At 37.7% G+C, this 23,480-nt stretch overlaps 1 protein-coding gene across 1 annotated transcript in view; it reads left to right on the top strand.

Annotated features, from left to right (window-relative positions):
- Positions 1-23,480, top strand: part of LOC119505499 (contactin-associated protein-like 3) — a 249,225-nt gene that overhangs the window by 100,172 nt on the left and 125,573 nt on the right. The window contains exon 4 of the mRNA XM_037798314.1: positions 16,702-16,849. Coding sequence (XP_037654242.1) covers positions 16,702-16,849 — 148 coding nt within the window. The remainder of the gene's footprint in view (positions 1-16,701; positions 16,850-23,480) is intronic.

Genomic DNA, 23,480 nt, shown 5'->3' with positions numbered 1-23,480 from the left:
CCACACATTTGGTATTGGATTGGCCTGAACAAAAGGAATTTATTGTCTCATGGTTTTGGAGGCTGGAAGTCCAAAATCAACATCATGGCAGGTCATGCTTTTACCCAGGGTCTGCAGCATCCTAGCTCTGGCTTGCCCAATCCTTTGGGCTCCTTGGTTTGCATTTCTGCCTCATCACATGGTGATCTATCTCCTTGGCATCTTCACGTGGCTTTCTCTGACTCCTGTTCATTTGAATTTCCTTTGCTTATGAGGACTCCAGTCAAATCAGCCCACCCTGATTCAGTTTGGCCTCATCTAAACAGGAGCTTCAAAAATCCTATTCACTAATGAGTCTGCCCTTTAATTAATAATAACATCTTCAAAGGTTCTGTCTGTAAATGGGTTCACATCCCCAGGAACACGGATTAAGACGTGAACATGTCTCTTGGGAGGGACATGATTCAGTCTCTGACAAAGATGGTAATGGCCATTACATGAAGTGATGGAATTGTGGCTGATTATTTTTCTCTTTTACAATTTTCAAATTTTTCATTTGGATACCTTATCACCCCATATCTCAGTGTGTATTTCTAATAAACAATGACAGTCTCCTATATAACAGTAGTACAACTCTCAGTATCAAAAAATTAACACTCATGTGCTGATCCAAACAATCCTTCAAATTTTGCTTCTAATAGATATATGTTTCAGTGTATTTTTAAATAAATTGCAATGGGATTAAGGATCATTTTTATTTTCATCTTTTTATTTCTCTGTAGCTTCCAGATTATCAACAAGGATATATATATTTTACATTTTTAATAGGGGCAATTTTTGTTTTCTTTGTTAAGGTAACTATCAAAGAATATGCATACTCTTTCCCTGCTCATTAGGGAATGGATGAGTCAGGAGCCAACAGATTCACAGTACTGTTTCCATCAGGGACTCCTTTGCCAGCTCAGAGACAACACACCTTGCAGGCTCCTGGAAGCATGTCTTCAGTAAGTCTTGAACTCTTATGAGTCTGAGGGGAAAGAGTCTTGCTGTGCTACCATCTCCCAAAAAAACTGTGCTCCAAACCTCTCACTCCTGTCTTCTTCTATCACTCTGTAGTGCTCTCTTTAGTATTTCCTGTAGGGCAGGTGTCTTGTTCACAAAGTCTCTCATTGTCTGTTTGTCAGAAAATATTTTGAGCTCTCCCTCATATTTGAAGGACAGCTTTGCTGGATATAGGATTCTTGGTTGGCGGTTTTTCTCTTTCAGTATCTTAAATATATCACACCACTTCCTTCTTGTCTCCATGGTTTCTGCTGAGAGATCCGCACATAGTCTTATTAAGCTTCCTTTGTATGTAATGGATCGCTTTTCTCTTGCTGCTTTCAGGATTCTCTCTTTGTCTTTGACATTTGATAATCTGATTAAGTGTCTTGGTGTAGGCCTATTCAGATCTATTCTGTTTGGAGTATGCTGTGCTTCTTGGATCCATAATTTTATATCTTTCATAAGAGATGGGAAGTTTTCATTGATTATTTCCTCTATTATTGCTTCTGCCCCTTTTCCCTTCTCTTCTCCTTCTGGGACACAATGATGTGTACATTCTTGTATTTCATTTCATCCTTAAGTTCCTGGAGACGTTGCTCATATTTTTTCATTCTTTTCTTCATCTGCTCCTTTGCATGTAGGCTTTCAGGTGTTTTGTTTTCCAGTTCCTGAGTGTTTTCTTCTGCCTCTTGAGATCTGCTGTTGTATGTTTCCACTGTGTCTTTCATCTCTTGTGTTGTGCCTTTCATTTCCATAGATTCTGCTGGTTGTTTTTTTGAGCTTTTGATTTCTGCCTTATGTATGCCCAGTGTTTTCTTTATAGCCTTTATCTCTTTTGCCATATCTTCTCTAAACTTTTTGAATTGATTTAGCATTAGTTGTTTAAATTTCTGTATCTCAGTTGAAGTGTAAGTTTGTTCCTTTGACTTGGCCATAACTTCGTTTTCCCTAGTGTAAGTTGTAGTTTTTTGTTGTCTAGGCATCTCCTACGCCACTCCAATCAGGTTTTCCCAGAAGAGAACAGGCTCGGGTCACAGAAGGCGGAAATATTCATGTCCGGTTTCCTTGATGGTTTTTCTCTGAGGATTGACACACCTTGTGTTTTTCTGCCCAGCAGGAAGCACCTGTCAGCCTGTCACTCTGGGCTGGTATAAGGGGGTGTGGCCCATGACTCTCCTCCCCCAGGCTTTGGGGTCTGGTTCTGGTAAGGCAGGCAGTAGAGCGGGCCCCTCCCTTTCCTCTTGGGAAGCTATACCCCCTCCAGAGGGGTCATTTGCATATAAATAGATTCTTTGTTTCTCTGGCTCAGAGTGCTGAGATTTTAAAATGGCTGAGGCTTTCTCTACTGCAAAGAGCTGCGAGCTGAAAATGGCTGAGGCTTTCTCCTCTGAGCTGCCCAGGTTGAGAGAGAGAAAGGGACAGAAAGCTCCCAGATTTATTTGTCGGCCAGAAATAGCATCCAATCCTCTGGGCTCCCCACCCTGAGACAGATATGTCCCCGGACTCTCCCAAGTCAGTTGTCATCAAAAGCCTCTGTCTGCTTGTTGGGGATTTTCTGTCTGTATTGAGCAGTTAACATTAAAACCCCAGTTGGAGCTTGTTGGGGATTTGCTGTCTGTATTGAGCAGTTAACATTAAAACCCCAGTTGGAGCTGGGCTGAGGTATACTAGCTTGTTTGGAGAATGCTGCTCTCTAGCACCGTGAGGCTTCCATGAGGGCGGGGCTCTCGGCTCTCGGCTCTCAGCTCTCGGCTCTCAGCATGGGTCCACAGTTTTTACTTACAGATTTTATGCTGTGATCTTGAGCATTCCTCCCAATTCAGGTTGGTGTATGATGAGTGGACAGTCACGTTTGTCTCCCCACAGTTATTCCTGGTTATTTACTAGTTTTTCAGTAGTTTATGAATTGTTCCAAGGGGACTAACTGGCTTCCACTCCTCTCTATGCCGCCATCTTAGCTCCTCTCAGCTAATGTTCTTTTGACCAACTTTTCTCCTTTCTTGTGTTATGAGCTTAGGTGTAAATTAGTTATACCAGACATGGCATATACTGTTCTAACAAAACTTAACAGTTAATGAAGATGTTAACATTTTTATTTATTCACACACTTTATAGTAAGCACAATTAATAATCTCGTTCTCAAAAGCATCTAATTTACTCTTGAGAGACAACATATAGTTGTTCTTTAACATAAAAAGGTCTTAGAAGATATAATCAGATTATGCCAAATGTCCACCTCCGTGACATACTGATTGTAACTCAAAAGCATAAGTGTCCAAGAAACAATCTTCTTGTAGTATAAAAGGCATATTTGTGCCAGGAGGAATGAGTGAATGCAGTATAAGAACAGTATTAAGACAAATCAGTAGAACTCATATATTACACCTATCCCTCTTCAATGCGGCTTATCGATAATTTGTTTTGATATTTCTATTTTTTAGTCCTAAGATATTTTACTTTTGCTCTCTGATTACTTTTCTTTCTTTTTCGCATCAATATTCACCGTCTTGGAGCTTCACTCTGATTTCAGAGTCTATTTGATTTCTCCTAAAAAGTCATTAGCATTTTTCTTTGTTTTTCAGAGTTCAGCTATTTTTAAATCTTTGAATAAGTAAGTACACATTCAAATACACAATACTAATTGATTAAATAAATAAACTGAACAAACATAAAACTAAGCAAATCTTATAGTCAAAATAAGTGAGAGATCTTTAATGTTATGAATAGAGAAACTCCACACTAAACTTTAAAATTTTAAGCAAATAAAAGGTGGATATGGATATCATTTTAATCAAATCTCTAATTCTTAAATAACCATATTACTTACAGAGGTAAGGTATTAAGAGGCTTGGCTTTTGCATAATCACTGTATGTGGGAGAGGGGCATAGAGGTTGATTACATGAAAACCACACCTACTGAGCCTCAGGGATTCATGCTGTGGGGAAACTGAACTCAACCTAGCCTTACTTAGGAATATTAAAAAATATGACTAATTATATGTACTAGATGCACTGGCAGGGGCAACTATAGGAGGTCGTGATAAAGAATTATGAAGAACAAGCCTGATTAAGAAATATGAAAAACAGCATGTCGGATTTAGCTTAACATAACTACAGACAAAAATTGCATATCTGCTAACTGTTTACTAAAAGTAGGATGATCTGTAATAATCATAGCTTTAATTCCGTATAAATAGAGCTGAAAATCCAGTACAGCTTTGTAGCCCCTTTCTGGCTACCTGCATAGATTCAGCATATTTGTTTTGCTCAATAAAAAAAAATCTGCTAAATCTATATGTATGAATTAGCATGTTACTTTGGTTCTTGGCTTCTTTTTTTCCCAACAATTTGACCTTCAGAATGGAATTTCTTGAGTGAGCCTTTCTGCTTGGCAAATTTATAGGAAGAGTGTGGCTACTCTCCTAGCTGACTGTTTCCTTCAAAGTCTCCCTTTTCCTACTTTGGCTCCATGGGTTTGGGATCCCAGGGAAAATTCCAAATTCCCACTGAAAATGTTGACTTATTATTTAGCAAATGGGTAAAATAGGCTCTGTGGTCCTGTCTGGTTCACCATCCACAGAAAAATACTGGAACCCCAGAATGTTGTTATTAATACTCTGTCTTAAAAGGCTTATTTCATTCTGTTATGTTTAGAATGGGTAAATTTATGAGAACCCTGCTTTGCAATGGCCAGAGGGAGGCTCTTTTGAGGTAAACAGTTTGGTGTGTGTACAGAGATTTCTTTAGAAAACCCCGTCCAAGGCAAATGTATTATTGGTATCTCTGGGATAGATAAATATTACTCAGAAAATAAAGGAATGTATTGGAAAACCGTAAAGAATGAATTAAGAAACTGGAGGAAGTCATTAAGAAATTGAATGCACTTTTATGTTTCAGGTTCTCAACTCTTCTCAACTAACTCTCCTTCATTTCCCTCTGCTTATCTTTACCTTTCTTTGCTTCAGTCTGGGACCTTTTTGAGAGGGGGGACTTTGACGCCTTTGGTGGTTGGTCCTGTTAGCTATTGGAAACCTGGATGACTTCCTTTTGGAAAGGAGCAAATTGTCAACCTTATTTGAATGTCCTGATACGGGGTGCCCAAGTCCCTATTTCACCTCTGCGATTCCTTCAACCAAATACATAAAACCTAGCTAGGACAGCAGAAATGAACAAGAGGATAAAACAAGGAGTCGTTGAGAATTTGGATGAGACTATTGTCTTAGAATGAAGTCTTCAGGTTGGTGATGAATAACATCTTTGTCTCCAGTTATCTTGGAAGAAGGGAATAAAAAATTACTACAGCAAGATGGGAACTGAAATTGCAGTGGCATACAAACCAATTTATTTTTCATCTCATCGTGAAGAAAATCAGCCCATCTCTTTGGAGCTCCAGCAAATCAGTTGCCTTGCAGAAGTTATCCAGGACTGCCAGGAGGATGGGAAACAGTTGAGCATGCATATGGCCTTTCTCCCAGCTGATATGGCCATTTTCAGAGTTCTTTTCCATTGCTCTGGGAAGATTTGCAAAAATTTGTGTTCTGTGGCATGTTTTCATTCTACTGTCCTAAGCATGGGGTGTACAATAGCTGCTGTGTGAATTGTGGTCTCTGGCTGTCTTGTTCATCTAATGGAACAGGCATGATAGGAGCCAAATGATAACCACCCCTCTTGCCAGGTAGTGCTGTGGCCTCAGGAACCCAACCTTCTGCCTTTTCCAACAATTCAAGCTGATCTTTGAATTTTGGAAACACAATGTGAGGGACCGCTGATGGCAGTTCTTGAAGCCTGTCTGCAGGAGGTGGCCTGGGAGAATTTGTAATGTTGCACTCACAAGCCAGATGAGTCTCCCAATGATTTTCATCAGCAGTTCACAAAGGCATTTCCTAAATTTATGGGGAACAATTCAGGAGGATACCAGAAGAGACTAGATTCTCTATACTTTTTTTGCAGCCTTTCTTCCAGGAATCCAAGCACAAGTCAGGGAATAAAATCATTGGATGCTAAGGACAGACAGTTTCTCAGACATTGGTGGTAGCAACCCAGTTTGGGTGAAATATAAAGATAAAGAGGACAAAAAGAACTTAAGTTTGCAGTGTTAGCTGCCTAGTTAGAATATTCACTTATCTGACAGCTACCAACAAATAAGATGGGAACCCCTGTTGGGAAGTTGATATGTCACTATTGGAAGAAGCATGAACATTGGAAAAAAAGAAATGCTGGAAGAGATTGATCAAGATGAAAGGAGGCAACCTAACTCTGAAGCTTTATTACCTTCTCCAGGAGATTTCTCCCTGAGGAAATCAGACAGGAAATAACTGGCAAGTGGTGCAAACTAATGAGCCAAATTGACATAATGAGGGATCCTTGGAGTTGGAAATTTGTTTGTTTCTTTTTCCCAACTTAATCTTTCCCTGCACTTTTTTGTAATTCCTACTGATCCTTTTTTTTAATAATTCAATTTTATTGAGATATAGTCACATGCCATGCAGTCATACAAAGCATACATTCTGTTGTTCACAGTACCATTATATAGTTGTGCGTCCATCACCAAAATTAATTTTTGAACATTTTCATTACCACACACAAAAAACTAATAAGAATAAAAATTAAAGTGAAAAAGAACACCTACTGATCTTTATTGTTTTGAAGTTGTGTGTATCTCTGGACATCTTCCTACCACTTCTTCCTTCTGGGAATTTCCCAAGCATTGAAGTCTACTGTTAGAGGAGCTTGCCTTTCTCTTGTCTCCTAATGTACATGTTAAACCGTTGGAAAGGGACCTGCTGTGAAAACCAATAACTATCATATTCTGCACCATGGATGGAATATTTTTGGAGCTCCTAAGAGGCAAGGCACCTGAAGTGTTAAATATGTGCCTTCTGAAACAAAAGGGCAACAGAGAAGAGTGGCAGTCTCAATTTACAGGAAGTAAATCCATCTTCATAGACCCTAGAAACAAATATATCAGTTTAAGAAAATTACTCAATTCCTTTGGTATAGCTGACAACAACAACAACAAAACCATGGCCAGTTATAAAGCACTACCCTTTCTCTTGAGCTCAAACTGAAGGAATAGAACTTGTAATTCAAAAAAAAAAAAAGCTAAAAAAAACAAAGTATAATAAAGAAGGGACATTTGCCTTGTAATACTTCCACATTGCCTTTGAGAAAGAAAGGATACTTTGACAAGAAAGGGCAACCTCTTTATAGATTTGTTTGAGATCTTATAGAAAGAATTTTGTGCTTCCTCTGGCACCTGAGGTACTTGACCTTGTTACTATTTTAACCTCAATACCTGTGTTAGCTAAGTATTTTCCAGTACTAGAATTATGTTCCGCTTTCTTTTCTGTACCTTTAAATGAGGAACCAAGATTCCTCTTTGTTTACCTCCGAAGGCTTTTGATACTTATGGCAGTGGGTTCCTCAGGGATTTAGAAATTGACCCACTATATTTCTAGGCATTTACAAGAGAACTTAAAGTGATTTTCCCCACCTTAGGAGTCTGCATTAATTCAATATGTGGATGCTTTTTTGAAAGCTGGTAACATCTTACTTGGTTGTAAAGAAGATACTTTAACTTGACTAAAAGTCAGCCTGTTTTACAAGTGAACCTGCCTGCTGCAAAAAGCCCACTTGGTTAATTTTGGAGATTGGTTGAATATTATATGGGCAGTGGATCCTGCCTTTTGTGTAAAGGCTAAGTCTCTTACTGAGATGTTACATGAAGCATCACCTTTATTGCAATCAAAAGAAGCTGAAGAAACCTTTCAACCCCTTTAAGTATCCATTGTTATCCCCAACTGTGTTAAGAATTCCTAACTTTGATCAACTGTTTCACTTTTTGTCTTGAGAATAAAAGTGCTGCTAGGGGTATGCATACTCAAAACATAGGCCCTTTTTATTATTGCTTGCTTCCTTTTCTGTATTATTAGATTCTGTTCTGGGAATGCCAGGCTGTTTACAAGCCATTAGTAGCTCTTCTGATTGATAAGGCTCATGCTTGACCTACGTGATCTCTTGCCTTTGCTTCCATTTTGCAAGCTCCTATTTATTAGTGTGACACCAGATTAGCTACAAACAAGCCTTATTGTCTGATCCGGGAGGTGTTGTGGGCAGGTGTAACCTTTCAAATCCAGCTACTCTATTGCCAGATCATGACCATAAAAGCAAACATGACTGCCTCACAGTCATTGAAGAGGATACTCTACCTGGGTCTGATTTTACTGATATTCCCATTCCCAGCTCTGACTTAATATTGTTCACTGGTGGAACTTGTGTGAGAGATGCATGGGGTAATATAAAAGCATGTTATGCAGGAGGTATTTTATAGAAGGGATTTTTTTCTCAGAGTACATTGTAAATGATTACAAATATAACAATAAGGTGGACTCAGATTTCATTTTTTCTCTTTCATATGACTTTTGAGGACTGAAACAAAAGTTAAATAGGTATTCTAAACGTTTTTTAAATCATTAGCTTTAACTATTCTTAAAGTATCAGAACTATGAACTATTTGACATAACAGCACATTGATCGTAACTTTTTGTGCGTGTATACAATATCTAATATTCAGGAAGAAGTCATATGGATCATCCAGTTTCATGCCCACAGACTCTTAGATGCAAATATGTAGATCTGGTCCCTGCTAAAAGGAAGCAAAATAAATTAAATCTATCTGATGATCGGTTACTGACAAGTAAAAAAGCCATGCAATTGGCAATTAGAATAACAAAAACACTTAGGTCATTCATTTAGTAATGTCTAGTCCCTAAATAAATTAGTAATCTGGCCAGATTAGGAAGATGAGAGATGACAGAAAGAGTCAAAGCATTCTGATGAAGTCAGTTGCTCTGCAGTTGGTGGGAAAATACTGAGTAATTCATTTTGTTGAATCTAGAAATGAAGATGTAGGGGGCACCTCTGAACCAATGATGCAAAGGAAGGTAGATCCTGGTCTGTAGGAAGGAATAGAATCCTGGCCTAGAGAGAGGGAACCAAACAGAGTGCTAGGAAGATTAACCCTGACAAGTGAGTCAATTCTCTTTTATTTATTTAGGCACCTACTCTGTGTTCAACATTGATAAAAAGCCTGAGGATTAAGAAAGAGGTGTAAGTTTTGGGAATCCTAAGCTTAAAATTCAACACAGCAGACATTTATTGCCTTTGACGAATTCCTGATTTTGCAATAATGCCACTGTGTGCCAGAAGAGACCGGTCATTGAAAGTCTCCGAGAAACCAGAGTGGCACCAGTGTGACACCCTAAACGTTAACAAAGCACAAGGGATCACCATTATGATAGGAAAATTGGAGAGCAAGAAGAGGGCTTACTGATCAACCTCACACAGCAAGTTAGTCTTAGATCCAAGTCAAAGGACAAGTTAAATGAACTACCTATGTTTTAAAAGACATGTTAATGTTTAATTAATGGTGTCCCTTAAAGCCAGTGGTGATATCTCACTAAGAAATCCTATGAAACTGTTATGTATTTAGTTACACTCAATAACAGAGGACTAAATGGCTAGTTCTGATTTCCTCATTATCTGAATTATTTTTTTAATGACATCCAAATTCTGTCTGGATTCACACCTTTAATACCTTATATATTTCTGAATGTTTGTTCCCTCATACATTGTCAATAGTGAGCACGCACCAGAAGCATTTATTTGAGGCATCATTTTTAGCACAAGCTACCCTTTGCTTTAGTGTTTTTCACTTACTATTCAAACATGGTAAATTGTTTTTATTTTTAAAAAGCATAGCATTCTGATATATCAGATCATACACAAATGAATTTTCAGTATTTAATTTTTCAATTATTATATGTATTCAATTAGTTAAATAGTGGTGTGTGTGTATAAATACACACACATATTTGTTCAAATAGCATCATCATGCTATCATTGATTATTCATTCATTTTCTCTGTAACAATCAAGCTTGTCTATACCTTAAAATACCCTCAATATTTCCACGTCATGTTTTTTAAGCTCTAGAGAAAACCTTAGAATTACTATGTATTATGTCCTCTAGATAAACTGAGGTGTTAAATGACTTTCCATATATCTCAGAGCTAATAAATGCAAAGGCCATTACCCCCATCCACAATTCTTAATTCCCACTTCATTCCCTTCAATAATACTAGGATAAGTGAAGTCACAGTTTCCTTATTTATGTTGATAAAGTGTTCCAGTGGTTAGCAAAATACTTAAAAATAATGAATTTAAGAGCACTTACTTTCAAATAATTAAGTACATATGTTCACATAGCCCATTATAGAAACTAATTTAAATAAGAAACAGTTTGCATGCCATGTCATTATCTATCATCCTCTGAAAATAATAGGGACAAAACCCAGCACCATCCTTGTCTCGTGTAGCTAATAAAGTTTTTCCATTCTAGTCATTAAATTTCATTTTCAGTGTGAAACATGAAATCGTATGCAAGAAAGGGAGCAGAGCCTTTTGTCAGCTTTTTTCCTTCCCTTCCCTTTTGTTAACCACTAAATTCATATCCTGCAGATTGCAGAGTTTTGTGATAATCATAATGCTGAGTTATACTGTGAACCTGTCAGTGATGCTATTGCAATAGCAATATGATGTTTGTGTATCTATTTATAAGATATTGAGTTATATAAAGACATTTTCAAGCAAAAAAAAGTCCAGTTTCCATATATTTTAAACTCAGATCCTCAGAGCCCTGGGAGCTATAAAAGAGTGCATGGGGGTTGCATCTGGATATGTTGAGTTAGGAAGGGTGTGCGGTTTAAGACTAGCATCATAAGGATAAGTAAAAGGAAATGTACTTTAACAGAATAACAAAGACGATGGTAGCAATGTTTATTATTGATTGTTTAGCATATGCTTCCCCTATGCTAAGAACTTCAGAGGCATGATGAGAACCTTGAGAGGCCTGGATATCATTTTTTCCAGTTTTCAGAGGGGGAGGCTAGTGTGCAGTGTGGTTGTGTAACTTGCCCACAATCTCAGAACCAGTGAGTGTTGGAGCCAGACCAGGTCTAACTCTGAAACCCATGTTCTCCTCTATGGAATGGACCATTTGCAGGAGACTCCAAAACTCAGAAAACGCCTTCAACATTCATGGCAGGAGTGAATTCAGTCTGCTAGAATGATGCTTTCACCGTCTTGTCTGCATCCTATGAGAAAGGTCCTCTAACAACCCCCAGATCACACTCCACCGGGTCCCACCCCTGCCAAGGTTCATCCTTAGAGAACCAGAGGCTGAGGAGTGTCGGCAGAGGGTCAAAAGACAAAGCAGAATCTTGGGTCTAAATGCTGGTGCCACTTTCTTGTTTATTTTACTGTTTTATTTGGACATGGGGTGTCAAGGGTTGGATTAGCCACATTCTTCAATACATGGTATGCATAAGTCCCTGTTCATGCCTTAGTGTTCATTCATTCATCTGTTCATTCATTCATTCAGTATTCCTATTTATGTCCATACCTGATTCACATTCCCCCTTTCCAATACATTTTATTTGTATGTGTTCTTAAAAATGTTGTATGGTTGTTTTATTTGTATATACTTAAATTTGCATGTAATATTTCTTCATATCTTTCATTTGCTCTTTACTGTTAATTTTTACATAGACATAATTATGCAGTTCATACAAATATGTGTCATACTAAAATGATAAAGAGATCATACTCATTATTCAATAATCCATAGAGATATCATTTTAATTGCTGCATAAAATGCCATCAGGGCATATGCTAGGGTAATTAAATTCTTGATGTTCTATACTTAGTACTAATGCAATTTATTCAAGTAACACATTATAAATAACTGTCTTAATCAAATACACTTGCTCACATATCTTATGTGAGCAGCTTGATGTTGTCTTTCATTTGAATATTTCCTTAGAATTTTCCAGGCACTTTCGGAAACATCTTTCAACAACCAATAAATTGGACAAAGCAGTTATTATCCCCATGTTACTCAGGAAGAAGCTGAGACTGCAGAAATTAAAATTTGTGTCTGATATCAGCACAGTCAGGCAATTTAAGGAACCAGAATTAGAACTCAGAGACTTCGGGACACTTCCTTACCACAAACAACATTCTTCCACTTAACCAAGATAGCTTAAAATCAGATTAGCAGTGTAATTGAAATAAGAATTTCTTTTAATACATTGGAGTGTTTGGGAAACTATTTAAAAAAAACTGAACCTACTGAAGAACTGATGATTTTACCCAAACTTTCCCAACATCGTTGTGAATACTAAATGAAATAATGTAAGAAACTGCTTAGTATACAGTGATAGCACATAACATACACATAATATTTATTTTTTAAAAAATCATTGAGACTCATTTCTGTAATCAATTTGAAATAAAGAGTTGATGATAAAGGCTTTCTTAAGGCAGAAATATTTCAAAATTACAAATATCTCAGGGACATCTTAAAAATAATTGTTGTTAATGAATCTTACATTGACAGAATAATTTTCTCTAGTTATGGCTGTCTGAGTATTTAATATCTCAACCAGGAGAATTGATGCATTTAACATTATGCAGGAGACAGCACCTTACACAAGCATCATAAGTGACCCTTTCCTTTGATCATTAGATTTGACCAAAGTGACTAGTAAACAAATTAAAAGTAGGGCTTTGGGAGTTTTCCAGCAGTGTCACTAATTCCTACATAATTTATTTAGGAAGCATATATATAGCATGTGAGTGGACCCCACACCACAGATTTCAGTCACATTCATTTATACCCAAAGAACAGGCTATGGAAGCTGCTTGTTTTCATTTTTGATCATTGGATTAAATATTCTGTTGAGATGCCATCAAAGTGGAGAGTCCACATCAAACCTAAGTGACTCTTTGTCTTTTAACAGGAGAGAGGGTTTCACATATACGAGTATCAGAGGAATGCTATAAAGAAAAGAAATAGTTTATAATCTTCGAAACTCCTTATGTATACTAGCTGGTTTGATCCTTACCAAAACTGTCAGGTAGTGATATTATTCTACTTAAAGAAAGATGGTGATGACCCCCAAGGTCACAAGACTGATGAGAGGCAGAAAAGGATTTGAATGAAAGACTGTGTCTTCCAAAGACCATTCTCTAAAGCCCCACTCTCAACAGTGCTATCTCTTCCCCTAGTTATGTCTCTAAATGAAGATTTAAGCTTCTGAAAATTGCCAAAGGCTGTATATCTCCACAGAGATTTCACATTCTTATTCTTACAGAGCCTTCATTTTCAGACTTAGAAAACAAGGAAGTAAAAGGTCTTTGTGGCTGTGATTCTTTCATCCCAACTTGCTATGTGCTTGCTTGTGAACTCATGTCTGTTCTGGAAGCTCTCAGAGCAAACTTTGAATACACACATCACATATTTTTCAATAATGTAAAATAGAAGGTCATTTGAATAATGAGTTCTAAATGTTGTGTCAGTGAAATATTAATATAGATGTTCCCTCTGCAAAATTTATTCCATTTAATTTCTGAATCTTTAAAGAACAATGAATCATTAGGTTGGCATCCTTAGAAACTGGTTATAATTCAACACAGTATATGAATAATGTGATTCCTTAAAATTCAACTGAATTAATATGTTCATATATATATATTCAAACATGTGAATATATTTAAAACCACATATAACAAGTGTTTGATTTTTATATTCAGATCTCTGAAGTTGTAAAGAACATGTTCTTTTTCTGCCCTATTCATAAGTGGTTAGATTGCATCTGTTTAAAATTTCTTAAATATTAATCAACCTGTTTAATTCCATTAAACAAAAATAGACATCTAAGAAATTTCTTTTGCTCTATGATGTTATACTTACATCAATGAGAATTGTATTTCCCAGAGTTTACATTCTAAACAAACTTGAGAAAGAAATAGTATTTGCTGCATATCAATAAACCAACTTTGTTTTAGGAGGCTAACTCTGGAAGTTTTTATTGTATCGTTTGTACTTAAGTTTTGAAAAATTTTCAGCTACAGACAAAATTGATAGTAATTCTTCAACTGAATTTTGATGCTGGGGTCAAAATGCCCACAGGAGCCAATGATCCAACATTTTCCACTGAATATCTTGGATATTGAAACTGGGGTAGAATCTAAATAAGGGGATTCGGCATCTGAAGGATGTGCCATCCCTGAGAGAGATCATCTCTGCCAGCTGCACCAACAATTGTCAAAACATCAGCCTCAACCACAACCACAGTGGCCACTGCTCTGCAAGGGCTCACCTCCAGTCAGATGACTGGCTGATGGCTTTTCGGACATTATCGCACATGAATTTTTACTCCAAACTTTAAAGGTAGCTTATGGATGTGAAAACTGTGACTTACAACAGGTAGTAACAGTTTAAGACTGCATGCTCTGAAGTGGTAGAGATTGGATGCAGTTTCTTTACTGGCATAACCTTGGGCATCCACTTAAAGGCTGTAAATGGACATTCTTAACACCCGTTTCAAAGTGGAAGGCATAGAAACATTAATAATTATTGAAAAATGATGTTGACATAAGTAAAGACGGCATGGTGCAATCATTTAAGTAAAATGATTAAGTGTCTTAGAGTTGACATTCACTGGCAATAAAGAAGTGTCCCAAATCTGACATATACACGAGCATTAAGATTGACTGCATTCTCTAAAGCCTTATCTATATCCTTATTTCTATTTATGTATACCAAGGGAGGCTTGCCAGTGGTCTGAGAGTATGCAGACTGACAGTTATTCAGTTTGTTTTGTTTTTAGGCCTAGCACCGTGTTTAGAAAAGCAAAATAACTAGGCAAACATCATTCTTGATGAAACTAACAATAGTTTAGTTCCTGTATCTCTTATACTTGGCCTTTTAACTGAGAGCTTCAGTTAGTCATCCTACTGCAAAAATACCAGCAAGTTGAGATGCTTTTACTCCCTGATTTCATTATTATCAAATAAAGCAGGCTTTGCCTTTGATTTTTTCTGTAATGTAACTTTAATTGGACAATCCATTTTTAAAAGGCTGATGAAAATCTTTAGCCATCAGAAATCTATTGCTCCATGAACTGCCTGCCCCCAACCCAAGCACTTCCTTTTTCATGTAAAATCCACCAACTACTTTCAAAAAAACACTGGTAAAAGGAGTTTTGCAAAGTAACACAGTAGAAAAGTTGTATGAAGAACAGAATCTCTGAATGTTTCAATTAACTTTTCAAAGTTTTCTCTTCCCTGTGAGTAGGCATTTATATAATTTTACCTGATTTACTGAGCTAGTGATAAAATTATATAATGAAAGCCCTGGGGACCCCTCAGAGCCAAAAACAAACCAACCAAACAAACAAAAACTAACTACTTCCTCTTTGAACTCCCTCTTGAGTTTCCTCTTAAAATCTTTTGAAATTAAAATTCCCATCAACATGGCCAACCCAGGTTTGACCCAATACAAAATAAAGGCCACCTGACCTAAATCCACCCCATAAGGTGAACAAACCCCCATCTGATCAGTAGGACTTAAACTATCTTCCTTTATATGCCTATAAAAACCACTTGCCTTCCCTAGAAGCCCAAAGCTGTTTCTGTTTTTTGCAAGTGATCCAGGTTCCTTGCTGCAGCAAAACTTTTGATGTCAGAGTAAAATGCTGTAAATCTGCAAACTCAGCCCCAATTTGTCTTTCCTCACTGGCTACTGGTAAAGGATCTAAAATATATGTACAGGAACATCCACCCTTTCCTTGTTTCCACACATATTGTATTTGGCATTTTTTAAAAAAAACCTGAAAATAGAAACAAAAATGCAAACCTGCTTTACTCCACTCTGTTCCTAGTGACACAAAGAGAAGTGAGACTGAAAAAGCACCTCCTTTTGTCCTGGAGCAGATAATGGTAGGGTGCTTCTCTTGGGAACTTCAGTTAGTAGACGTGGTAGGTTGAATCATGCACCCCAAAGAAAGGCATGTTCTTAATCCGTGAAGATGCTATTTTTACTTAAGTGGGGCTCAACTGAATGGGTCTTAATCCAGATTGTGAGCCGGTAAATGTGTGTTGTTTAAGCCAACCCATTTGTCATAGCAGCTCTGGCAAACCAAGGTATTAGATAAGCATTGAACAAGTCCTGCCCTAGACCTGTTTTCTCTGTGAAGTGGATTCAGCCTGAAAACATGGAATGAATGCTGAGATTGAAATACAGCCCTGGGATGTAATCCTTGCCCATTACTATATGATAAATATCCTACCTCCAGAGAATCTTGTCTGCTCCCTAGACCATAGTTTCTCAATTATAAATTAAGGGTATAGCACTAGAATAATATCTAGGACCCTTTTAGCCCTCTAATTTTAGAGCCTTCGGTTTTTATCTTAAATCTTTTACAAGTTACAGTTGTGTTTAATTACCCTGGATCATGTGCTTACCTGTGAGTGTCTTGACTGCTTGAGATGAAGGGAGGTATTTGTGGGATGAACATTTTAGAAAAGCAAGCTTTATTGGGGATACCATGTTTATAGACATTTTATGGTGCTGATGAAATTTAAACTACCTTGTAACTAATCCAGAGACTGAGGGGAGGTTGTCGTTTCCCTTAAACATCAGCAGAGATTTTATAAAGAAGGCAGGCTTTGGCCTATTAACAAAGCAAACCAGTCATTGCTTAATGACATGAGAGGTGACAGCGTGAAGACAATATTCTGTAGATGCCTTGATCCTCTTCCCTGTTTTCTCCAGGGCTTTCCAGGAAACACCAATGCAGACAGCGTGGTGCACTACAGGCTCCAGCCCCCCATCGAAGCCAGGTTCCTGCGCTTCCTCCCTGGAGCCTGGAACCCCAAGGGCAGGATTGGGATGCGGATCGAGGTGTACGGATGTGCCTACAGTAAGTGCTGCTCATTCCTCAACTGAAATCACGGTTGGCATGAAATGCTGTAAAAGCCAAACTACAAAGGGTACTTGATGTTCTTCAGCCTGTTAACTGGCTGCACGAGTAGAACTGGTTTTGATGGAAAGCTTTTGTGTCCCCCTGTGACAAGGTAGATTTTACTTACTGTCTTTAATAATTGAATGCAAAGGAGGACCTGAAATCAGCCTTATTTGTCTTCAGAGTTGCAGAGTTTTAGCAAAATACTTGCCACATAGCAGGCAGTGAATATAACTCATGAAATTCAAATTAGCAACAGATGATACTATATCCTCTGAGATTATGATGAAAATCAGTTTGGGAATACAGAAGTGCATTTTCTCACACACTACACATGCCCCATGAGGGCTCCATTCTCTCTCTACTTTCCTCTGTTTTGGTCACCATGAAACCTTTAAATAGCATGCTAGGGCTTTGCTCGATCTTCACTTGGTAGGAACATATGTTTAGGTATTGTCAGCCTCGTTTCTCATGTGTTAGCTTTGATAAAAGTACAAAGTGTGGAATCGATATGATTATAAGCATACAATAAAAGCAAGCAGTGAAGTTATATGGCGGGACCCAATTACACAGTTGTCATTTGATGACCCAGAATACAGTTACATTATTTCTTCATATTATCTCTTAACAAAATGTTTAAAATTACTATCAGATTGGAATACCATATAAAATACTCCTGTAGAGAATTGGAAAAAAAACCAAAGTTTAGACTGGATGGGAATGTCTTCTGGGACTTGGGTTTGGATTTTTGTATCACTTCATTTCCACATGGTCACCCACATTCTCTATCCAATCATAGCTCTAATCTCACAGAATATTAATTTTGTAAAGCATAATAATAATATTCATCATTTATTCAGTATTTAATGTCTCAGACACTCTTCTATAGAATCATTTTATTATTTAACCTCTACCACACCCTAATTAATTTCCTAAGACTACCTCTGCTTTCCTGTGTACACATTGCTATGAGGTATGTAATGTAATGATGTTGCTTTAGCATCAATCTTTTGTTCTTCCTTCCATTGGTCATTTCATTCCCTTCCTGGATCCTCTTGGATCTATAAATGCAGTTGCTGCTGTAATGGCTAAAACATCTGATATTTAGAGATGCTTTTTGGTTTTATGCAGTTAGCTTCTCTTTCTCCCATTACTCTGGAAAACAACTTCAGGTTCACTGACTTCAAAATAGAACATGCTCTTTGATGAAGATTTTCCATTAGCCTGATGTTCCTTTGTGAGGAGAGAATACTCCAGCTCCTCGAGTTAGAGGAAAATCAAGGCTACACACCTGATACCTGAAGGAACAGTTGTCTTTGCAGCTCTCATGGGACCTGCTGGCACCCCTAACATAGGCAAGCATGAGCTGTTGGTCACAAGGTGTTCCTGGCACAATAAAAAGCAAAAATACAACCCGACAGATGATATATCACCACTTCTTAAAAGCAAGCTCAAAGTACATCCTTTCAAAAGACTGGATCTCTACATTGGTCATTATTTTCCTTGTTAGAAAAATTGTGCAAATGTAGCAATTTATATTTTTAATGTTGATAGCAATATAATACTTTATGTTCTATGTTAATAATGATGGCTTTTAGTATTTTCATTTGTATTTGCAGCACACTGCTTATATTAAAGACTTGGTTTCATCAAGACATAGAATGTCCCTTAGATGCAAGCTCTTTCCAGTTCCATTTTATCTACATTCCTGAACTCCATTTCCAATGATATAGTCATAACTCTTTTAAACGTGGTGTATTGTCATGGATTCCTGGCTTGGCACACGCATGTTCTCTACCTCAGAGCCCCTTCCTCCACTTCTAGACTGGGATTAGGGAGGGAGGCTCCCAGAATCATGGCTCACCTGCAGACGAAGGCCAAAGGTGGAGATGGCCACCAGAATGTTCTTGGAACCATGATATTCTCCTGGTTTTCCATGTACCTTCACATGCTCTGCTTTTTCTTTCTATCCCTTGTCTGTTACCATTCTCAGCAGATTTGTTCTAGGCCTTGTATGCAACTCCCAAGCTCTCTCTAGGCATTCTATCCATGTTCATGAGTTTTCAATAGCATTTATACATTGGAGAGTATCTTCCAAATCTGTACCCAGATCTGAGGAGCTCCAAGTGCTCATACTTACCTCCACAGCACCTGTACCTTACTTGTCCTGTGACTACTTAAACCTCACTTGTCTAAAAAAAAGCACCTCATTTTCCATTGCCCTTTAACTCATAAAATGACGCCAACAGCCACCTATTGACCCGTATCTGAATCTACCTTCTAAATATAGTTTGAATCTGCCCGTTTCTATCTCCAGGTTTCTAGTGTATACTCCTTGGTTGAATTAAGCAGCAGCCTCTTAAATGAGCTTCGTATCTCCAGTGTTTACCTCTCCAGTCTTTATTCCATACTGTAGTCAAAATGATTGTTGAAAAAATGCAAATTCAATTCCCCAGACATGCAAGAAGACACACCTAAGGCGCTACAAATGCTTCCCCTAACCCTCGAACAAAAATATGAATTCCTTAAGCTCTAATGCATATCTATATCTTCAACCACATCTCTCGAAGAGAATAAAAAGAGAAACACCCAGGTACTTATTCCAGAAACCTGTGAGCCCTCACCTTATCTGTCTCCTTTGCCCTGCATGCTCAGTGAATCACCAATATCTATATACTCTTCCTACAGATTATACCTGGCATGATTAAAGGGAGAATTGATGATCTTGGCACTCAGAAAGAGGAATTTCTATCTCTATTTCAGGCAGATAGCTTCTCCTGGGAATTTCATCAAAACTTTCATTGGGATTCCCAATTTGCAGCCTGCCCTATGAAGTTGGACTTGCCAACCACCATGGTTAATTGAGCAAATTCCTATAATGGATCTCTTAATATGTGTGTGTATGTGTGTGTGTGTCTCTGTGTGTGTGTGTATCCTGTCAGTGCTATTTCTCTGGAGAACCCTACCTAATACACCTGCTTTCATCTGGTTTATTGAAGTTGTTTTCCAATTTTAGGTCTCCCTGTCTCTATTCAGAACTGACTACATTTTATTCTCCACACTGCAGCTCAAGTTACTTTTTAAAAATGCAGATCTGATGCAATCACATCCCTGTTTAAAACCTACAGAGGCTTTCCATTGCTCCTAACAGAGCATCCAAACTCCTCCTAAGTGATCTTGGCCTTGAATAATTCTCCAGTCTCATCTCTCATCACCACCCCCCACATCACCTGCTCCCTCTGTACTGACTTTTGTGTGAATATGTAAAGCATTTTACTGGCTCAAAATCTTTGCACCTACAGTTTCCCCTGCTTAAAATGCTCCTTCCCTATTTCTTTTTGCCTGGCTGTCTACTCATTCTTTTGGTCTCAGCTTAAATGAGACTTTCTAGGCCCTTAGTCTAAATGTGGTTCTTCATTGTAAGTCCTAATGGAAACTACTCGTTTGCCTTCATGGGCTCTAGTCACCCACCCTTCATGAATATATCTGTATCTGTTTGCTTAGTTGCCTGATTTCTATCCTCCTCATTAGACCACAGGGTCCACAAGAGTAAGATTTGTTTATTCCTGCAGCATCAGTATTTGTACAGACTTAGGAGAATACTGAGCATACAACTCATTGATGGTTGAATGAATGAATGAATGAATGCGGAATTCAGAACATTTGATAGAAGATCATGAAACTGAATAATGAATGAATCCAAATTTCAGATATTTATTTCACTTGCATATCAGTTGTCTTGGAGATTAAATTACTATAAATTTTGTTATTAGAAAAACAGTAAGAGCTCCAGTCATAATAAAAAATATAACATGGTACAGTTATATTTCCATACTTTCATTTGATATCCTCAATGCATCTCTGTGTGGTAGGAAAGGCATTATCGGTACTCAGGTATTCCCACGTGTACTCAAATGAGCAATCTGGGAATCCACATTGAAGGACATTGTGCAACGTCTACAAATAAGCATAAGAGACAGAAAGAGTATTTGGATCCTCCATGTCCTTGATGGGAAATAATTGCAAAAGTTCCATAAAGGATCATTTAGGTTGATACTTAATTGGCAGCAATCATATTCACTACTTTCAGACAGATGGTATCAAAACTACTTTTTTCCTGTGTTTTAAACATTCAGTTGGTGTGCCAGTTTGAATTTACTGTGTCCCCCAAACGCCATTATCTTTGATGTAATCTTGTGTGGGCAGACGTTATCAGTGTTGATTAGATTTCTTTGAGTGTTTCTTTGGAGATGTGCCCCACCCAGCTGTGGGTGATGCCTCTGATTGGATAATTTCCATGGAGGTGTTGCTCCACCCATTCAGGGTGGGTCTAAGTTGATCAGTGGAGCCACATAAATGAGCTGACATAACAGAAGGAACTCAGTGCAGCTGTGAGTGACGTTTTGAAGAGGAGCAAGCTTGCCAGAGAGGAACATCCTGGGAGAAAGCCATTTTGAAACCAGAACTTTGGAGCAGATGCCAGCCACGTGCCTTCTCAGCTAACAGAGTTTTTCCGGACACCATTGGCCATCCTCCAGTGAAGGTACCTGATTGTTGATGTGTTACCCTGGACACTTTACGGCCTTAAGACTGGAACTGTGTAGCCAAATAAACCCCCTTTTTATAAAAGCCAATCCAACTCTGGTGTTTTGCATTCTAGCAGCATTAGCAAACTAGAACAGTTGGTACTGTGCACAATTCTCTTTTTTCTTGGGTCAAGTTCAAATATTTTCAACTTCTAATTCTTTAAATTGCTCTTTCGTTTTTTATTAATGCATAGAAACAGGACAATCTTTTTCCTGCTGATTTCTCAAGTGCTTAGTATCCTTTACATCTCTAAATCCCAACCCAGTAATGCCGATTTCAAGTGCCAATCTGCGCCATGCTAGGGCCCTGTTTTTTTTCACTACATGATACTTTAGCACTGCTTTTGTCTGTTTCAGGTTTCTGTTAAATTGGAGTTGAGCTTCTATTCATTCATAAATCATAGATAGTAATTCATGAATAAAAAATAGAGAAAAGTTACTGTGCAAGGTTGGCTTCATAAATAACCAAGAAAAGATTGGTCCACAACCTTTTTTCTCCTCAATTGGAGGATCTGATTTTTGGTTTGGGGGGAGTTTTTTTTCTTTTGGGGGGGTGGCTTTAGGAGGGGAGGAGTCTTTTTTAACTTTTAACTTTGGAGCTCAGTCCAGATAATTAACAGAATACCAAAGGGCCCTTCTTATGAATAATTCTTTTACGATGTCCTAAATTTAAATCATTTTTTCTTACTCAGTGTTCTTTATCTATTCACCCAATTAGTTATATTTTCTTATAACTTATAGTCTTACAAATGGTTTAAATATGCCATTCTAACTCTGTTTATTTAGCTGTGTTACTGTCAATGAGTCTTTTCCTTATTGGCATTCTAGCCTCACCTGCTATTAGGTTGAACCATATCATGCCAATTTTGTAGGTCAAATGCAGTTGAATATTAACAATTTCGTGTGGCTTGACCTAATGTTATATGCTTATCCACTGGAACAACAGAAGGCAAGTGGAAGGTCTCAGGAAAACAAAATAAATGGTAAATGGAGAAAAGAAACAAATTTTATTTTCTTCTTTCTTAAATTCTACTTGGTTTAATTAGATTTTAGGACATGGCAGACTTTCATAACTCATGAGATCATCCATGTTTGTGTTGTCTTGTTCGTGTTTCTCCCTCTCTATAGCTCCCTTATATTTATTTTCTTCCATCAATTTCTACATATTTATGTTGTGTTGGTTTTCATCACTGGCTTCAACTGCACCCTCCCTGACCCATACTCTTGCCAAGGCTTCATTGTGAATGAAGTATGCATCCCTGCCCATGACTTTTGAATTTTCCTTGTTGATAATCCAAAAAAGCAGTGGGTTCTCTCCCCGATGTGTTCAAATGACCAATTCCTGAGACACCGGGTTTCAAAGAGAAAGAGTTTATTGCTAAGCGCAAAGCGAGAGATCAGATGGCCTATGCCTGTCTCCCTGAACTGCAATAATTCTGAGAGTTTTATAGTATCAAAAGATGGGCAAGTTTTAGGATAATGAGCACAGTGGTTTGAGATGACAAGGTTAGAGATGATCTAATTATTGAGCATGCGCAGATTGATTACATCACAGAACATATGTAAGAAAATGGCAGCCTAAATATGGGGATGATTTTTAGTATCATAATGAGTTATAGGTGATTTGTAGGTTAAAATCTAAGCTACAGCGCATGCCAGATGGGCCCATTTTGGTTAGATCCAGCTTCAGTTATTAAGATAACTTTGGACTTGGGGTAGGTTTGTTCTGGGCTGACCAAAGACCCTTTATTAATAAATCTTAGGAGCTGTCTTTGGTATCATAAGACTCGAAAGCTGAAAAACAGGATAAGGGGGTACAAATGAGGGTCAGTCACAGGTGTTTACAATAAGATAAAGGCTATATATAATTATACAACCGTTATCAGAGAACAAGGCAACTGAATTACAGTTCAGAAATTTTAGGTATTTCCCTCTGTCTATTCTACTATACTAGAATGAAAAAAGAATTATCTATATAATGATTCAGTAATCATAATCATTTC

The sequence above is a fragment of the Choloepus didactylus genome, chromosome 10 (genome assembly GCF_015220235.1).
Source record: "Choloepus didactylus isolate mChoDid1 chromosome 10, mChoDid1.pri, whole genome shotgun sequence".
Classification (NCBI taxonomy): Eukaryota; Metazoa; Chordata; class Mammalia; order Pilosa; family Megalonychidae; genus Choloepus; species Choloepus didactylus.
Note: the sequence above shows the minus strand (reverse complement) of the source record. Positions and strands in the feature narration are given on the sequence as shown.